The sequence below is a fragment of the Apis laboriosa genome, unplaced genomic scaffold (genome assembly GCF_014066325.1).
Source record: "Apis laboriosa isolate Shangri-la unplaced genomic scaffold, ASM1406632v1 scaffold74_cov149, whole genome shotgun sequence".
Taxonomy (NCBI): Eukaryota; Metazoa; Arthropoda; class Insecta; order Hymenoptera; family Apidae; genus Apis; species Apis laboriosa.
Window position 1 is genome coordinate 1,372,531 of NW_025224330.1, and position 18,004 is coordinate 1,390,534.

An 18,004-nucleotide genomic window follows, 5' to 3' on the forward strand; every position below is an offset into this window, starting at 1 on the left:
TTTAAATAACATTTATTATACGTGTATTTAGATTTTGTTTATTATTATTTGAAGTCTTGTTACTTTTTTAATATTGAATCATAAAAAAAAATTAAAAAGACGAAAAATTATAGGTTATGTACAATAAAATACAATTATATGTAAAAATAATTGTGTTATGAATTATTTACATATATTAATTATATATATATATATTTTTTTAGTAAATAATATTGAAAGTTATAATTTTTTGATTTAATATATAATTAACTAATAAAAATTTATTTTTTTTAATTCTATCAACAAATTTTTATTTTTATTTATTACATTTACATCATATTCGTAATTACATTCGTAAACATATTTTTTATTCTTATCTATTATAAAAAGTTTCAACCAATCAAATCTTATTTGTACATATATTTTGGAAACTTGCTGCATATATAGTACATCTTCTGTATATTGCAGTATTGTATATCGAACCTTACGATTATACGTATTTAGTACGTAACTACTTCATATGCCTTGCACAATTTGTTGTGTTCTATAAAAAATTACGCTCATATCTTAAGAACGTAAATAATATAAAATATTTTGAATAATAAAAATATTTTTAAAAGTTAACTTCATATTCTCCAATTGAATTTACTCAAATTTTATATATTATTATCAGTAAGTATTCGAATTCTTAAATATTTTAGAATTATCCATTACCGGTATTTCAAACGTATGAAATAACGTAAAGAAATAAAAATTTATTGTAAAATAGATAATTTCTTACGCAATAGTTAATATAATTTGCATAAATGATTAATTTATAATAATATCAAGAGTGTTAATATATAGAATTTTCTTTCGTAATTATATAGCATTAATAAGTATAAAACAATTGTCATCATTTTAGGTAGCAAAATGTCTCCTGCTTTAAAACCAGACGTTCAAAAAGAAATGGAATCGTTTTTTCATATCTGTATGGCAAATCCTTCAATATTAAATCAACCAGAATATTCTACAGTAAAAACATTTATTGAATTTTTTGGAGGACAAATACCAAAAGTAAATCAACAAGAAAATGATGAATCACCAAGTAAAAAATCAGAAGATGCAAATATATCTAAAGAACCAGAACCACAATCTGAACCAGAAAGTGAAGAAGAAAGTGATCTTGAACTTGATATGAGTGCAGTAATTGGTAATATTATTTATCTAAAATTTCATTTTTTTTATATATATTATATATATTATATATATTATATATATTTTTGGTTATATTTTTATAATATTTTTAATTAATAATGAACTTTTTAGAACCAGATACAGATGCTCCTCAAAAAATGGGAAATCTTACTTTACAACCAACAGAAGAAGAAATTGCAGAATCTCAAGCTAAACGTTCTGAAGCTGTATCAGCATTTATAGAAAAAGATTATGAAAAAGCTATAGAACTTTATACTGAAGCTATTATATTAAATCCACAAGCAGCATTACTTTATGCCAAACGTGGACAAATTTTCTTATTATTGAATAAACCTAATGCTTGTATTCGCGATTGTGATCGTGCCTTGGAATTAAATCCGGATAGTGCAGCAGCACATAAATTTAGAGGAAGAGCTAATTATTTGCTTGGAAAATTTGAAGAAGCAGCTAATGATTTGAGACTTGCTTGTAAATTTGACTTTGATGAACAAGCTGATGAGTGGCTACGAGAAGTTACACCAAATGTAAGTATTTTTCTATTAAATTGTTATTTTCTTTCATAACATAACTTATTAAATTAATTAATTTGTATATGTTTTTTACTTTTTATTATTCAAAGGATTATATTTTTATGTTTAATAATAAACATGTAATATCTAATAATCAATTATATCATATGAGATTTTCTTATAATATTTTATATAATACCATATTATTAGATTTTATTTATTAAGTAAATAATTTTGCATTTAAAATCGAGAATATCATATTTATGCAAATCGCAAATATATATATTCTTATTTATTTGAAAAATACATAAATTAAGATTATTTAACTTCAATACTTAATTTAAATAAAGTAGTAATAATTGCAATAATAACAATATCAACAATTTACTTACTTTCAAAAAATCATTCATATATGTAAACAATAATAACACAATGTAAAACAATAAATATTTTATATGAAGCATTTAATTTACACAAGGTACATTAAAAATCAAATTTTTTACTAAAACAAACAATCTCAAGACATTTTCATTTACATTGAAAATATATTTATATTTATTTATCAACATGGGAAGTTATTATTAAGTAACTAATAATTCTTTTAAATAAATATTTATAACTTTTAATAAGAACACAATTTGTTTATACAAGGTATTTCACAAAAGCTTCAAAAAGAGATCATTCTTATCTCTTTCTTAGTGGAAATATTTTTATGTATTTTATTTTACATACTTATAATATGTAACTGCTTTCATCATATGTTGTTCTGGCTGAAAGTGTCACAGTATTTTATTACAATTACACAACCATTACACTAAATTTCAAAAAGTCTATTGTGCGAGTTCACTGTATCTTCAATTTTTATATTCATGTATTAGATAATAGGACCCACCATTATTGTGATATGTTTTCCATAACTGTGTGATTCTAGCTGTACTTAAACACATTCAAGGGAAACTCACTATTCTTTTTTTAGATTGGAATGGTAACACTTGTCCTATTTTCCAAACACAAGTATATATCTTGAAATCTTTAATTCAATCCACTAATACACTTAAACATTTGTTAAGCGTACTATTAACCAAGCATTTGCCTCATAATGTCACCAATATCCATGTTGTTTACCTACAAAACCAATAGTATATCTTCATACCTCGAAACAATGTCTCTTCTTTAAATAAACTATTTAATATATTGCGCAAAGTGTGATTCCAGGAGAATTAGGTTTCTCTTCTCTTAATTTAATATCCACTTGGATTTTCATCTGAAGGCGATCCAAGATTATTTTTTATTATTTTAAGAAAGAAACTTCTCTGTACTGCTTCAAGTAATGAACTTACACTAATATTCGCTTCTTTTCACTCATTCGCATTTTTGTTTTGTACAATTTGCTCTCACCTCATACCTCATACGGCATCAAGAGCTATTTCAGAATGTAGGATTACACTCAACTAGGAGGACTTGTTTCATATTCGTGTATAATTTGCTCAACTGATTTCTTATATTTGCCTACGAGCTCTGGTAAATCATAAGCAATGGCAACATCGAGTCTATTGATTGGACATCCACGGAAATACGTGCACGTAGAGCTTAACAAAGGAAAATCATAGAGAGGATTCAACCGGAAAAAATCTCGATAGACATCCGGATCGGGCAAGTCATATCGTGATATGTTTTTCAGTGTACTCAAGCCCTCGTAGATATGATAATCTTGTGGATTCTCAATAATCTTGTCACTGATTTCCTTTTTGTTCCCAAAGAATGTCTTGTGATTGTAGTATGTGGTTAGATAGCAATCTACCATTTTAGCATGATTGCGCACTCGTACCTACAAACATTAAGAAAATAATTTCCTTCGTTGAAGACAAGTTAACCAATAGAAGATGACGATTCGATTAAAGCGAAATAACTTACAGCGAATCTCCGGGCGCTTGCTATCTTATGCTCGACTTGTTTATCAATGGCAGTACGCAAATCGCGTAAAAATGCACGTTCCTGAGCATACAATAACCTGGTAGGTGCACCAGCTTCATACGGGATTGACCACAATGACGTGGAATACATGATCGGTGGTTCAGCGCTAGACATTAGCGGAGATATATTCCAGATCAGAGCACCTTGCACTCTCATGAGTTCCTCCGGTTTTACTTGGTCAGCTTTGTTAAGAATGATGCGTGTCTGTTGCGGAAGTACGCATTACGCAGATGCTAACACATCTGAAATCTTAATGTCGAAGCTTACCTGATGCTCCCTTCCTTTCAATTGATCAAGAATCGCTTCTGTTTCTGGCCCAACATCCAACTTTGATGGATCGTATACTAAAAATATTATGTCTGCACGGTCAATGAACCATTGACACGCATCATTAAATGGGAATAAACGTTGGACTTGTTTACGAATTTCCAAGATTCCTGGTATCTCGACAATATTCACCTGGTAACGTAGAAATCATTTGTTAAGCAATATTAAATTTATTTTAAGAACAAATCAAATACTCACTTTTTCTAATAACTTATTATCGAGTCGTAAACCCTTCAGACGATCGAGCAATCCTTGGCCGAATTTTTGTAATCCGGAGAAAGTCCAGTCAGCGGCGAGCTGCGTGCCATCGAGGATCTCCTCTTCCTCTCCGTGCATTATAATATTGAAGTAGGCTGGAGATGGCTCGGCTCCTGTGTCATTTCCATTTGGCGTTTTGCATTGCTCCTCTAAGCACTCTCTCAAACCACCTAAACACTATCTGTAATTCATGCTTCTAGCATGCTTCTAAATCTACCGCTAAATCATTATTTACTATTCGAAGGCGTGATCACGGCCGACTTAGTTAAGCGTCAATGTGAAGTAAGTGAAGCTTCTTTTTGCACAACAAATTCTCACTACTTTCTTCGTTTCTTCGTTACTTACCTGTCCTTAACGATGTCTGCTTGTATTCGATATCGAGTAAATAATTTATAATTGAAGATTTTCCACCGCTCCACGGACCCATGAAAAGAACTAGTGGCTTGGAAAATATTTCTGGATCTAACAAATATGGTGTTAAATCGAATAATTTGGATTAATTTTTCGGATATCGATAAAGAAAAAAAACATCAATTATTAATTTAATGCTTACCACCAAAGTGTCTGTTGCTCAAGTCTCTGTATTTATACAAAGATTCTAATGGCTGGATGGCATTGTCGTATACCCTCTTCAACTCCTTCAACACAATATCCGCGATTTTCTGGATGGCTCGCTCCTTCTTTTCATTTTCCTCGTCCAATTTCAACAGCTGATTAATATGTTCACGCGGCCGCAAATTTTCCGGTATCACTATTTCTCTGATCAAGTCTTCCTCGGGAGTAGGTTCTTCTTCCTCGCTTTGCTTTCTTTCCTTCGAGCCTTCAGCATCCTCCTCACCTCCTCCTTCTTCTTCTTCGCCAGCTTCTCGTCTAGCACGAGATTTTGATTTCTCAGCTTCTTCCTCCTTTGATTCTGCCTCTTCTACGGATTTTCCTTCCACATCCGCGGATTTGTCCCCTTCTTCTTCTTTCTCTTCTCCTTCCTTCTCTTCTTCAGTTCCTTCTTCCGCTTCCTGTTGCTCTGCCGATTTTGCAGTCTCTTCCGCCGACTTAGCTTCTTCGCTTTCTTTAGTTCCTTCTATTTGATCCTCGACACTTTCGCCCTCGCCTTCTTTGTTCTCTTCCTTCGTTTCGTCCTCGCTCGCTTGTTGCTCTGCGGATTGACCCTCCTCTTCCGCCTTGCTATCCCCCTCCTTTTCATCCTCCTCCTTAGAAGCAACTTTCTCCGTCTCTTCTTCCGCCTTCGAATCAGTCGCCTCGTCTTCGATTCTCTCTTTCTCTTCGTCAGACTTTATTTCCTCGGTTTTGGCTTCTTCGTCGGATTTCTCCTCGTCGATTTTCGGTTCTTCGGCCGATTCTCCATCGGCCTGGGCTTCGTCGGATTTTCCATCGTCAACCTGCGACTTCTCGTCGGATTTCCCTCCGTCCTCTCCAATTTCTACATCGGATTTATCGGCATCTTCCTCTTTGGATTTTTCACCATCTCCTCGCGTTTCTTCCTCGGATTTTCCTTCGCCCGCTTGCGCTCCTTCGCCAGATTTCTCCTCCTTCGTCTCTTCAGTTTCTTCCTGGCCGGAATCATGCTCTTCCGTTTGCTCGGCAGATTCTTCCTTTTCTTCCTCGGCTCCTTTATCTACTTCTCCAGATTTCTCTTCTTCTTCACCTATGAAATAATAAAACACTCTTCCCTAAGTTTTGTTAGAGAAAGGAAGACAAGAAGTGTTAGGAGTTAATATTATTTATATTTCAATTTGAATCAAGTTCAAAAGATATTTTTCGTATAATAAATTAATAAAATTATCCTTTATTTCTTATCACCTTTCGTTTCATCCGTTTCGGCACTTTGTTCTTTTTCAATGCTCTGTTCAGCTTCCGCGGATGCTTTTTCTGCCTCTTCTTCAGCTTGTTCGGCGCTTTCCTCAGCTCTGGTTTCTACCAAATCTTCTGCGTCTTCCTTCGAAGCTTCAGTTTCTGGCTCCTATTTTTAATGTACATCCAATTATTGATATACAAAATGTTGTTACGCCGTTAAAAATTTTAAATGTATTTTAACCCAATTGAAATTAACTTGTAATTTTTCCAATCGAGAAAAATACTCTTTCTTACTTCTTTGCTCGCAGGTTTCCCTTCTTCTTCTTCACTTTCTTTATCGACGTCGGTCCCAACCTCGGCACTGGTCTGCTCCAAAGACCCTTCAAACGAAACATTCTAGAAATCGCTGTGCTCCAGTTTAATATTCCTCAACATCTTAACATTACCTGTACCGAGGTCTTTCAATGCCTTCTCAATGTAAGGTCGACACAGATCCTCTGGCGGCACCTCTAGTTCTTCTTCGCTTTGCACTCCTGGAACACGAATTTTTTACTCAACAATTATCTCGGAAATTAATCATTTATTCTCCTTTACATTTTCTATCTTTTTTTAAAATATTGATTCCAATCTTTTCTATCTCTATTAAATCTTTTTTTTTTAATATTTTTGTCATTTTCATCAACGTTCATCAACGATTGAATAATTTTTTAATTTGGAGAAAGAAGATGAAATAATTTTGTTTTTACTTATCAATGGAAGATTTCCTAGATTTTCAGTTTATCAACGTAAGAAGTATTTTTCCCCGTTTGTACGTGTTCAGCAAAAAAAAAAAATTTCACGGTTGGCTTGATTCTATGCCGATTCTTGGAGTGCCAGGAATTTTCATCGAGAGTTCTCACTATGCTAAACACGCGGTGCCAAAAGAAGATGCGGAGTATTAGATAACCTAAAGCACGGGAGCTTAGCAAGAGAGTTTAACGCCACGCGACTACCAAAAATATCTGACCCAAGTGACGCAAGATCTTGTCAAAGTCGTTACACATCGTTTTGGTTGAGCGCGTGCTCGAGCAATGACAGGTGTGCAGAAACAACAACCATGCTCGATGATCCGGGTCTTTCTTGAAGATAATCTGGAATTAGGATTAAGAAAAAGTGAAATCTTCGTTAAGGAGATAGATCTTTCGTTGGATTTCAATAGAAATTTCAAGAATTATTTATTATTATTACATTCTGGAATAGAATTGGTTTTGTTGAAGTTTCATTATTTGAAAAATTGAACTTGAGGAAATATAAATATTTTAATTAGTTAGTCTTTTTATTCATGAAATTATATTATACGTTCAATTATTTATTCGAAGGATGATATATAAATTTAAGAAATTCTGGTTCATAATTTTTGAGAGATTTATCTTGATAAATTTAAAGGATGAATCTTTATAAATATTTTTAATCATTGTATTTCTACGTTTAAATAACTGAGAAAAGAAAATTAATTTCTACAATTGAATTAAAGGAAACAATTGGAAACGGTTCAAAATTGTATTTCACATATTGTAAAATAGAACAACATTATTTTGAAATCTACGAAAATAAAGTTGACAAGGATATAAAATAATCATAAACGAACTGGATAATTCAAGGTTAAGATCTATGGATCTCCTATGATGCAAACATTTTCAGAACGTTTCGATGATGATTGCATTTATTCATTTCAAATAGAATTTCTTCATACTTTTTTCATACTTCGTTTCCGGATCTTTGATATTGTGTGGCATCGTAAGTAAAATCTTGGATGAAAATGTCGATATCATCTTTCTAGGCAGTACCTGGGACCAGGAGGCCGGTTTCTAAGTTTAGCAACGAGTAGGCGGCTTTGAACCGAGCAACACTTGAAAATATTTATATATTGGATGAGCGAAACGTATTTTTATCGGTTATTCGCTGCGAAAAAGTTCAAATGTATTAACCGAGATTCTTGGTCGATACGAAAACGATCGACACGATCTGTATAATGATTTATAACGTTGTGTTTGTTGAGAAAACAATGAGTCGAAAAATGGAATCAAATCAGATAAAAGATAAAAAAAGATTTGGATAAATCAATAAGATTTATTATGAAAAAATTTTTATTGGAACGGGATTCTTGTTTCCTTGAACGGTGATGAAATTTTTTGAAAAGAAATTTAGTCTATAGATGTAAGGAGAAAATACGTAGCATAGTATTGCTCGTAAATTGTCATCATTACGTCACACGTGTTAGTACTTTTGGCACCAGATCTTATATCGTTCTGTACATTTTGTTTCTCTATTGTTTTTCATAAAATTAACAAAAAGTTTAATTTTTTGTTACATTTTGTACTTGGAACTTGTTAAATTTTTTTTTTTAATTTCTTTCTTTTCTTTTCTTTTCTTTTTTTTTTTTTTTTTTTTTTAAATTAACAAAAATTTTAATTTTTTTTTACATTTTGGAACTTTTTAATTTTTTTTTTTTATTTTTTTTTTTTTCTTTTCTTTTCTTTTCTTTTTTTTTTTTTTTTTTTTTTTCTTTTAAAAACAATATATTTCTCTTCATTAGTTTAGATTTAGTATTTGGTTATGAGAATAAACAAAACATAAATTGTGATCGAAGAATACTAATTGCCACTAATTTACGTACATACGATATTAATTTTAGATTCTAGCGATCTGTAAAATAATATGTTAAAATTATGTATGTCGCAAAATAATTCTCGAAAATGTCAAGATACGGGTAATGGAAGTAGAGGTAAGCAGCTGTCGTTTGGCAAGCATAGCCACCAAGGATAAAGATAGAATCTGAAGTCTTGTTCCGTACTTTGTGGCATGTATAGTCTTTAATCTTTCCGCTATAAAAAAAATTGAATTCATTGTTAAAAATCCATTGTTCGTTTTCCATTGCATCACAAATCTGCTACATGACTCTAATCATTCTCATTGATATTGCTCTTTATGCTTGGAAATTGACCATCATTTTAGTAAATAGTGCAATAATATTTTTTTTAAAAATGGAATTGCAGATTTTTTAGTAATATTAAGAAATATTAATATAATGTTAAAAGTGTTAAAATAATTTATTATTTATTTTTAATTTTTATTACAATAATTTATAAAAGTAAAAAATTTAATTATTTATATCGAAATTTTTGGGGAATACATTTGATTGATTTTATTTTGTTTACAAACGTTAAATTGTTATCATTGTTCTTCATTGTGAATTGTTATCAACAATCGTTTAAGATTCAAGTATCACTTTAAACGGAATTCACGATCAGATTCATAGAATTTAGAACGAATCTGGCACGGATTTATGTCTGTCCTTATGTAATTATTTGCAAGTTGTTGACAGTTGGTTTCCATCGATTCCCAAAATAACAAATCCTTGAATCCACGATCAAAATCTTTTACTCGATCGCTGTCCCATTTCGTTAATCTGAACTGAAATATCATTATTATCTTTTCTTTGCAACTTCAACATTAAATATTCCAATAAGAAAGGAAGGAAAAAGGAACAGCATCCAACGAACTATTTTCAATTTCAGTTTCTCAATTTATCAACTCAATTGCCAAATTCAAACAAGAATTCAAATGTTATTCAAACAGAAGATGAAAAGATCCAATGGATTTAAAGATTTCGAAAGAAAATTTTCCAAGATTTCTAGGAGAAAAAAATTTTCGAAGATTTCCAAGACTCAAACAATTCAAGAAGATAAGAAAACATACATCGAAGAAAAGGATTTTATATTTCCGTTAAAAAGACACGTGATCACGAATAGAGAAGAAATGCTTTCTGATTGATCTTGATAAGAGAAAATGAGACAATTGTAGGTTCATCGATTCGATCACACGTTCGATGGTGAAGAGGCTCGACGAGCCAGCAACCGATGACGCAGTCCACTGTCTTTACGTAACATTGACCTTCATCAATCGTCACACATTCGTCACCACGTCATCCACATCATCGACCGCTAAAAACTTCTAGAAATCTCTTCACACTGACACTATTATCCTGATGTTTATCAAACGAAGAATCAACGAAAAGAGAATTTACACTTCTTTCTGCAAAAAAGTGAAACGAAACAACGGACAAAACTCTTTCGACAAATTCGATCACGATGATGATCACCTTCGAGAACGATACGACATGAATCATAAAGAGCTCAAACAAGAGCGTCATTGCACTTTATTTATATAATTAAACTTGAAACAAGCGACGCGATAATTATATTTTATAAAAGCGTCGCAGCTCGTTAAAAATAAATTGAAAACAAATAGCGATTCTCGTTCGATTTGTTTGTTGTATTCGATCGGGTATATTAATCACGAAAATTTTCTAAAACAATATATACAATATATATAAAAAGATATAACTTCTGTTAGAATATATATAGAGAGAGAGAAGGAGAGAATCTTGGCACGAGCGCTCGAAACCAAAGTACCGAAACCACGAAATGGAATAATGAAAAATCCTATGAACGAAAACTAGAGAATAAAACAATAATTTTCTAAAAAAAACTGCACATTGACTTCTAGAAGAAGACGTAATCGACATCCACGTTGAATCGTGTTCGATTATTTTCAATCGAATCCCATCACAAAACTTCAACGATATAAAGTGAAATACAACTCGATCCAAAAAAAAAAAAAAAAAGAAAACACTGATAAGACGATTAATACTCTCCGATCGAACGTTTGCGAAGGGATAAAAGCGAGAAGAAATTGGAATACGACGTCAAGTGATGTTGATCGGAGTATAACGATAACTCGTTGAGGGAAGAGTCCCCCGGGTGGTTTACTCACCCTGTAAGGCGGCGACTAGAAGGGCCAGGAAGAGGCCCACGAAGTACGCGGGCCGTCTCAGCCGCGAGCCCGTCATCTCGTTTCACTAGGCACTACACGATGAGCCAGGGCTGGCAGCTCCTCTCACTCGATAGTCGCCTTCGACTCAAACTCGCCCGCGAGGAACTGGCATTGTCACTACCGCCAAACCCTGAAGACGCCCCTCTACTTCTCACCCCACAGTCGAGAAACCACGCGAGCCACCATTTTCTCGTTTTTTCCCGCCTGATCCGCGGGATTCCATCCGTGATCTTCTTGGTCCAAGCACAAGTGGCAGGATGCGAACGTTTTCTTCTTCGTTAGTCGGATGAAATTGGAGGAGAGACGGAATCGAATATTATCGATTAGGAGAAATTCGAGTGTCTTCAATTAACAAGGTTGACCCTGGTTGAGATGGAATGGTTCTTGAATGGCTCCTTTCGCGAGATTTATGTTCTGATTCGGGTCAGACGTTGACGTTGATATGCGACGAACAGACGATGATCGAAGATGATCGTGTTTCGTGTTTCACCGTTAGAGGCCGCTGTCGAGATATCTCCCGTGTTTTATATTAATCGAAAGTGGTTATAGTTGGATGATAAATAGCAATTGTTGAAAGTTTTTTTGATCATTCGTTCGTTTAATACAACAGTACATATAGGTTTTTGATAAATCTGTATTATATATGTATTGTTAATTATTAACAATTAATAATTAGAAACAATTGAAAACATTTAAATAAGCTAATTACCAATTATTAGTAATGAGATGTTAGAAGATCTGCTGTTAAATACCGGTTAATCTGTAAAATGACAATTTAATTTTTTCAAGATACGCAAAAATCGTTCGCATAATCGCCACCGAATCTTTATCTCATAAAATTCGTAGATACCAGTAGTAGAGTGGCAGTTTTAAAAATACTTCTTGGCGACCCGGTTTTCTCGAGTTTGCAGGGTCTATCTGGCCGCTAAAACATTGACCAGTGTATAAAGATCCTTCACACGTTTCGACCTACTCTTTCTTCACGTCATCCTCAAACTCATTCTTTCAATCACGTTCTCCATTTTTTTTCTCATTTATCAACAAAAATCTTATTGATGTGTTTTTCAAATTTCTACTATATTTTTGATGTTCTTGAAATTTGCATAACCTGGCGAAGGATATAGATAACAGAAATGATGAATATAAAAATAGAAGTTTATAAATAATCGCGAAAATTTTTACGTAGATTTACATTTCTCTTCGTTTCGTCGGTGAAAATTATAAAATTTTATCAAAGATTGTGTAGTTAATTAATAGAAGCCAATTATAAACGCCACAGTGGTAAAATTCCCAAAATACATGCGTGATATGGGGACAAGGTCATCATGGAAATTGGTGGAAATGTAGTCGAATGTTAATTGAAAGTTGGTTGTTTGAATGAAAATCGTTGATCTTGATGAATATTTGCTGATTCTGATAATTAAAATAAATTGGAAATCTTAATCAAATAATATCGTAATTTCGTTGCTTTGAAAAATTAATTTTTAAAAATCATGCTTACTTTATATAAAATAAAATAATATAATTTGATTTTTTAATTTTTTAAAGATCATTCTAATATTAGGAGGAGAATTATACTATGGATAAGAAAATTTGCCTTGATTTTCATTAAAAAAATTGATATATTCAATGTTATCAACCACGTAAGCATTTATTAATAAAAATAGTAACATATGAATTTTTTTCAAATATTAAGAAATATGTTTTATTAATAATATACTATATACTCCCATTTAAACATTTTAGAAATTGATGATCAAAAATAATAATTCTAAAATTTTTACATAATCTAAATTATCAATACAGTAAGTATTAAATATTCAGATATAAAATTTCATATATAAAAAACACTAGTAGTAATTAATTATGAAAGTTACACGCGTTTATCGTGCTTCTGTTGAATATCGCACTATTTTACAATATTTAACAGAAATATCATTGGATTTTAAATCTTAATTAAACAAATTGTATAATTGTAAAATTCTTTTTTTTTTTTTAAATATATCTTTATCAATTTTCAACTTTATCTAGAAAAAAATCGCTCCAAAAATTTTTCTAGAACATTAGAAAAATACAAATTATAACATAGCAAGAATTCATTAAGACATCTCTGTATCTTTCAATTTTTATCAATTATAATCCGAATCCTTACTATTCACTTGTATAACAATTTTCAGAAAAAACGTGAAAAAAGTTGCAATCTGTCCCGGAATTCCGAAAGCACGTAAAAGGATACGACGAGACGGGGGACAGTTTTTGCGCAACGTAATATTAGCGAAATTCCAGCCGTCTATTATCGACGGTCCCTACGAGAGCGTGGCTACGCCGCGTGTAGCAAAGAGAAGAGATCCGCGGCGAAATGCGTGCGTGCTCGGACAGAGAGGAGCAACGGAACGACGGGCGCCTTTATATTTAGAAGCCCGGGTCGCCGCCGTATAAGGTGGTGCTTCCCTCGTGCAAAAGTTCTCGCGTTTGTCCGCTCTCTCCGTCGCTATCTCCTCCGTGCTCTCTCCTTTCGTCCTTTCCACAGATGCCCCCACTCCCATCCTTTCTTCTTACGTAGATATTCTTCCTATCCTTGCTTTTTCCTCATTCTTTATCCCGTATCTTGTATTTCTCATCTCTGTGCTGTTCTTTTCCCCGATCCTTTTATTCATTCGTTGTACCTTTCTCTGTATCGTTTCCTTTCCTTCTTTATATCGATTTATTGTTATTTATTCCCTCTGTGTTATTCATTCTGTCGGTGTTCTTTCCTTTTATCTCTGTGTTATAAATTTATGATCGTTGCTGTATTATTTTCTGTATTTCGCTAGAGATAATCCTATTATGAAGTTTATGTGTTTATCGGATACGAATTATTCGATTTCTATATTATATGGATTCATATGCAGATTCACAAATCGATGATTTTGCCTGTAAATTGCCTGTTATTTGTTTGTTACAATGAAATTTGATGTTTTTCTTAAAAATTAATAGAGGATGAAATTAAGAGATCTGGTGGAACATTGTTTCTCGTATTATGTATTTGAGACTTGAGTAATTATCTATTATTATGATATCTTTCGTTTGCAAATATTCGTTGTTTAAAGTATTATCTATTTTTATATATGTGTAGTACATCTGAAAAACGGAAACACAAGTATTTTATTATCCTTTATGATTTCGTAAACTTTAGAGAACATTGGGGAATTTTTCTTCTTGACGTCAAGTGAAATTTTTGAGAATAGTTTAGGTTTCAATTATTGTTGAGACAATGGGGCACAGAAAAATGTGTAAAAGGACTTTTCATAGTCTATTTGAAATGTAGATCGAAACAAAGGAATAAGTGAAGCGTATAATTAGAAAGTAATCGAAATATATAAAATATAAAGGGGTACAAGAACAGGAAAAGTATTGATTCTAAAAACGAAGTTTACTAGCCAAATTGGCCGGTACAAAATCTATAATAAGCTCGTAATCGTATGAGGTCACAATGCGTCTTGAACAGACATGTTTCACGTCATTATGATTTAGTATTTGGACAGGTTCCTGAACCTGTACTATGAGATATACCCCTTTCGGGGAAAATTACGATTACAATGCAGCCATTTTTTATATTTGGTTGCAATAATATTCGCATATATTTCGTTAAAACAATTCTCATACATTTATAAAATTTATTTGATCAACAATGCATGTATTATCTTTTTTATATCTCTTTCCTATTACTTAGTGCTAATTAATTAATAATTAATCATTCCTTCACAAAATGAATATGCAATTTGATGTGTAGTTTTTCTTTATTATAAATTAGTACAAACCAATTTTATTTTCCTTTGTGGTGCATAAAAATCATTGTCGTGATTTAAAATAATGTTTAGACATTGACGAAACAAACTTTCCTTCGTCCCTCGTAAATTAAATGTTTTTAGAATAAATCTCTTTCGTATATATTTCAGTTTATCTAAGCGTTGCTTTCCAAATCAATAATTTTAAAACCATTATGATATTTCTGTAAAAATATTTGCATTAAATTATTTATGTTTATCAAAATATTTATTTGATAAAAATTCTTTAAGTATCATATTATTTTTTTACAGGCTCGAAAAATCGAAGAACACAAAAGAAAGAAGGAACGTAAAATACAAGAAAAATTAGAACGTGAGAGACAAGAAAGATTGAGGAAAGCTCGAGAGAGTGCAAAAATTTATGAAGAAAACACTCGTACCTCCCAAACTGATTCTAGCGGTGATACTGCTGGAATGGGTGACTTTTACAAATTTTTAAACGATCCAGATGTTCTCCAAGCTTTTATGGTAAATCTCTATTAATCATTCATTTCACTATCGTTTAAATATCGTTCAAATATTTATATATCATGTATAAAATAAATTTTCATTTGTACATATATTTAAATTATAATTAATCGATTAATCGATATTGTATAAAATGCAAATCTATTTATCTATTTTATAATGTAAAATTCTTAATAACTAACTATTACATAAAAATAGTAACTATTACAAAATATTTTATTATATATATATTTTACATATTTACCGAGACAAATAGTAAAATTATCGGACATAAAACCACATGATCAAAATCTAGAAGAATTAAAATTAACTCAACAATTCTGAAATATATAATAAACAATTATTTTTCCTTCAATTTTTTCTTAATTTATTCATAAAATTATTCATTGTGTGTATTCTAACAACATATTAATAATAATGCACAATATTATAGTTGTCACTCTCACATTACGAAAAAGATTATATTGCTCATATTATTACTTTTTATTTTTCAGGATCCTGAAGTAGCTGAAGCTTTTAAAGAAATTTCTACAAATCCGACAAATATTTTGAAATACCAAAGCAATCCGAAGATTATGGCATTTATTAATAAGATGGCTTCAAAATTCGGTGGAGCTGGTGGATTTCCTGGTATGATGGGTGGTATGCCTGGGTTCCCAGGTGCTGGCACACAAACTACTCCAAAACCAAAACCACAGGACGACGTTGGTCTTGATTAAATCTGATATGCTTTGTTATTGAAATTCCGTTTCAATTTATTCTCAAATAATTTACAAGGCTCTGAATACTTGTTCTAAAGTGATTGTTATGTCAAATGATGCGGTGTCTTATTAAAAAATACTAATGAATTAAGCGAGCTAGAATTTAGAAACATGTATATCTTCATTGTCATAATGATATTTTAAAAAAAAATTTATATATTTCAAAATCATCTTAAAAAAGGAGCATAATTATAAAGATCCTCTTTTATACAGTATTTCTCGTTTAAGGTTGAAATTTTTAATTCACTTGGTCATCAGTTCCTGGAACTGCTTCCATAGAATTAATGTTCATATTATTTTTGATCTGTGATCGACGGTATCTCGGAATAAGAGTTATCTAAAATATTAAAAATAATATTTCTTTTATTCTCTGATGCATCAAAAAATAAATAAATAGCAGAATGTCTAATTCCTAGAATGGTATTTCCCTTGGTAATTATATGATCTTCGATCATAGTGGAATAGGACTTAAATTAATAAATGACTAAATAACGGGGAATATTGTATATAATCCAAAGATATTAGAATTGTATTTTAAATATGGAATATATCGATGCCTGTTATTCTTTAAACGTCCAATTGACTTCTTAAATAGTAATGGAATGATATATATTAATGAACAAAACGATTGATTTTAAATGAAGAAAGATTTCACTTTCTTATTTTTTATGCTTCTTTGTCAAATCTAAAATGTTTATTATATGATAATGCATTCTAGAATAATGAGTAATATTAGAATTTATTTCTTTTAGGTTTATACGTGTGGATTTTTTCTTTTTTCTTTTTTTTTTCCATTCAACTTCTTATATATCTTCATTAATCATATGATAAAGCATTTGTTTGTTAATGAATTTTTAATTGTTTTCTATTACTTAACTTTATATTTGCTTCATATCACTAACTATATTAAATTTTTCATATATACAATAAGCATTTTGTTCAGTTTGCTTGACTCAATAGGGAACGAGTATGATTTTATACGATACAATTACAATTTAAAAAAATCTCTAAATAATCTTTTTCTTTTTCAAAATTAAATAAATATATATATGAAATTAATTATTGATGCGAAAAATAATGTTACAATTTCATTAACTATGAAAAATACATTATCCTAAATTATACGTATATATATATATATATATGAAGAGACAAAGTTAAAAAAAAAAGAATGATTTTAGTAAATTTGATAATATAAAGATGTATATTGTAAAATATTTCCTATGAATTGGTAATCTTTCTATGTAATTCATAAAAATTTTTCTAAAAATTAAATTTTTAAACAAATTTTATTAATTTGGTATGATACTTCTCATGTTTGTTTATTGTTTTTATTTAGAAATCTATTAATATTTAAAAAATATTCATTTATTCACCAACAAGAAAGTCCTTTTTTATTATAATTTAATGAATATTGAACGAACAGTGTGAGTTGAGCAGCTAACGAATAATATATTGCTTCGAATATATTTCTGTTGAAATATAAACTGTTATATAAACGATGTATCGCGAATTCAATAAATGCATCATACAATTCTGTGTAAATATCAATTCTTATTTACCACAGAAAAATTGATAAAATACAAATTAATATGTACAAAAATATCATTTAATTAATAAAAATCACAAATACTTCAATTTAAAAAAAGAAAGACAACAAAACAAAAGAAAGGGAAAAAATAAAACAAAAGAAAACTGCATGATTGCGTCTCTGTATCCAGCAATAATAAGGGTAACGCAATCTCAATGGCTAATAATATAACAGTATTCACATGACTTGCACAATAAATAAATTCTTACACATAAATTCTTATAACGATAATATTGCACGTAAAATGAAAAGGTACTGTATTCTTAGGGATAATTTTTACTCGCTTTGATACTTCTATAATTATACTAGGAAGTAATTTTTAGCGTCCTCAAGGTAATTTCTTTCATAGTTTGAGCTATAATTTTTCGATAATTTCTGATTCATTTTAATTTACATATATTTTCCTTTGAATATCGATGAATTCTT

General features: G+C 30.8%; 2 protein-coding genes across 6 annotated transcripts; one reads left to right on the forward strand and one right to left on the reverse strand.

Annotated features, from left to right (window-relative positions):
• The first annotated feature begins 483 nt into the window (after positions 1–483).
• Positions 484–16,555, forward strand: LOC122719394 (putative protein FAM10A4). Its single transcript, XM_043945138.1, has 5 exons — positions 484–651; positions 884–1,171; positions 1,288–1,700; positions 15,011–15,226; positions 15,721–16,555. The coding sequence occupies exons 2-5, from the start codon at positions 892–894 to the stop codon at positions 15,943–15,945; spliced, it is 1,134 nt and encodes a 377-aa protein (XP_043801073.1). The 5' UTR covers positions 484–651; positions 884–891; the 3' UTR covers positions 15,946–16,555.
• Positions 2,282–11,414, reverse strand: LOC122719393. 5 transcript variants are annotated; one of them, XR_006347590.1, is made up of 11 exons: positions 10,872–11,409; positions 6,503–6,589; positions 6,351–6,436; positions 6,063–6,222; positions 4,798–5,907; positions 4,590–4,706; positions 4,185–4,414; positions 3,927–4,118; positions 3,600–3,863; positions 3,026–3,513; positions 2,282–2,810 (listed from the first exon to the last, which is right to left on the reverse strand). XR_006347590.1 is itself a non-coding variant. In XM_043945135.1 (10 exons), the coding sequence occupies exons 1-10, from the start codon at positions 10,945–10,947 to the stop codon at positions 3,133–3,135; spliced, it is 2,697 nt and encodes an 898-aa protein (XP_043801070.1). In that variant the 5' UTR covers positions 10,948–11,414; the 3' UTR covers positions 2,282–3,132. The 5 variants fall into 5 exon arrangements, 3 of the variants coding, with proteins under 3 accessions (XP_043801070.1, XP_043801069.1, XP_043801072.1); XR_006347589.1 differs by having other exon boundaries at positions 2,282–2,949; XM_043945135.1 differs by having other exon boundaries at positions 2,282–3,513; positions 6,509–6,589; positions 10,872–11,414.
• Positions 16,556–18,004: the final 1,449 nt, after the last annotated feature.

Bases quoted from the DNA above. Each gene is read 5' to 3' on its own strand.
- LOC122719394 (XM_043945138.1), top strand. From the start codon at position 892: ATGTCTCCTGCTTTAAAACCAGACGTTCAAAAAGAAATGGAATCGTTT. The intron at 1,172-1,287 runs GTAATATTATTT...TGAACTTTTTAG, and splicing joins TGATATGAGTGCAGTAATTG to AACCAGATACAGATGCTCCT. The intron at 1,701-15,010 runs GTAAGTATTTTT...ATTTTTTTACAG, and splicing joins TACGAGAAGTTACACCAAAT to GCTCGAAAAATCGAAGAACA.
- LOC122719393 (XM_043945134.1), bottom strand. From the start codon at position 10,947: ATGACGGGCTCGCGGCTGAGACGGCCCGCGTACTTCGTGGGCCTCTTC. The intron at 6,437-6,502 runs GTAATGTTAAGA...TTTCGTTTGAAG, and splicing joins ATTGAAAGACCTCGGTACAG to GGTCTTTGGAGCAGACCAGT. The intron at 4,415-4,589 runs GTAAGTAACGAA...GATAGTGTTTAG, and splicing joins GCAGACATCGTTAAGGACAG to GTGGTTTGAGAGAGTGCTTA.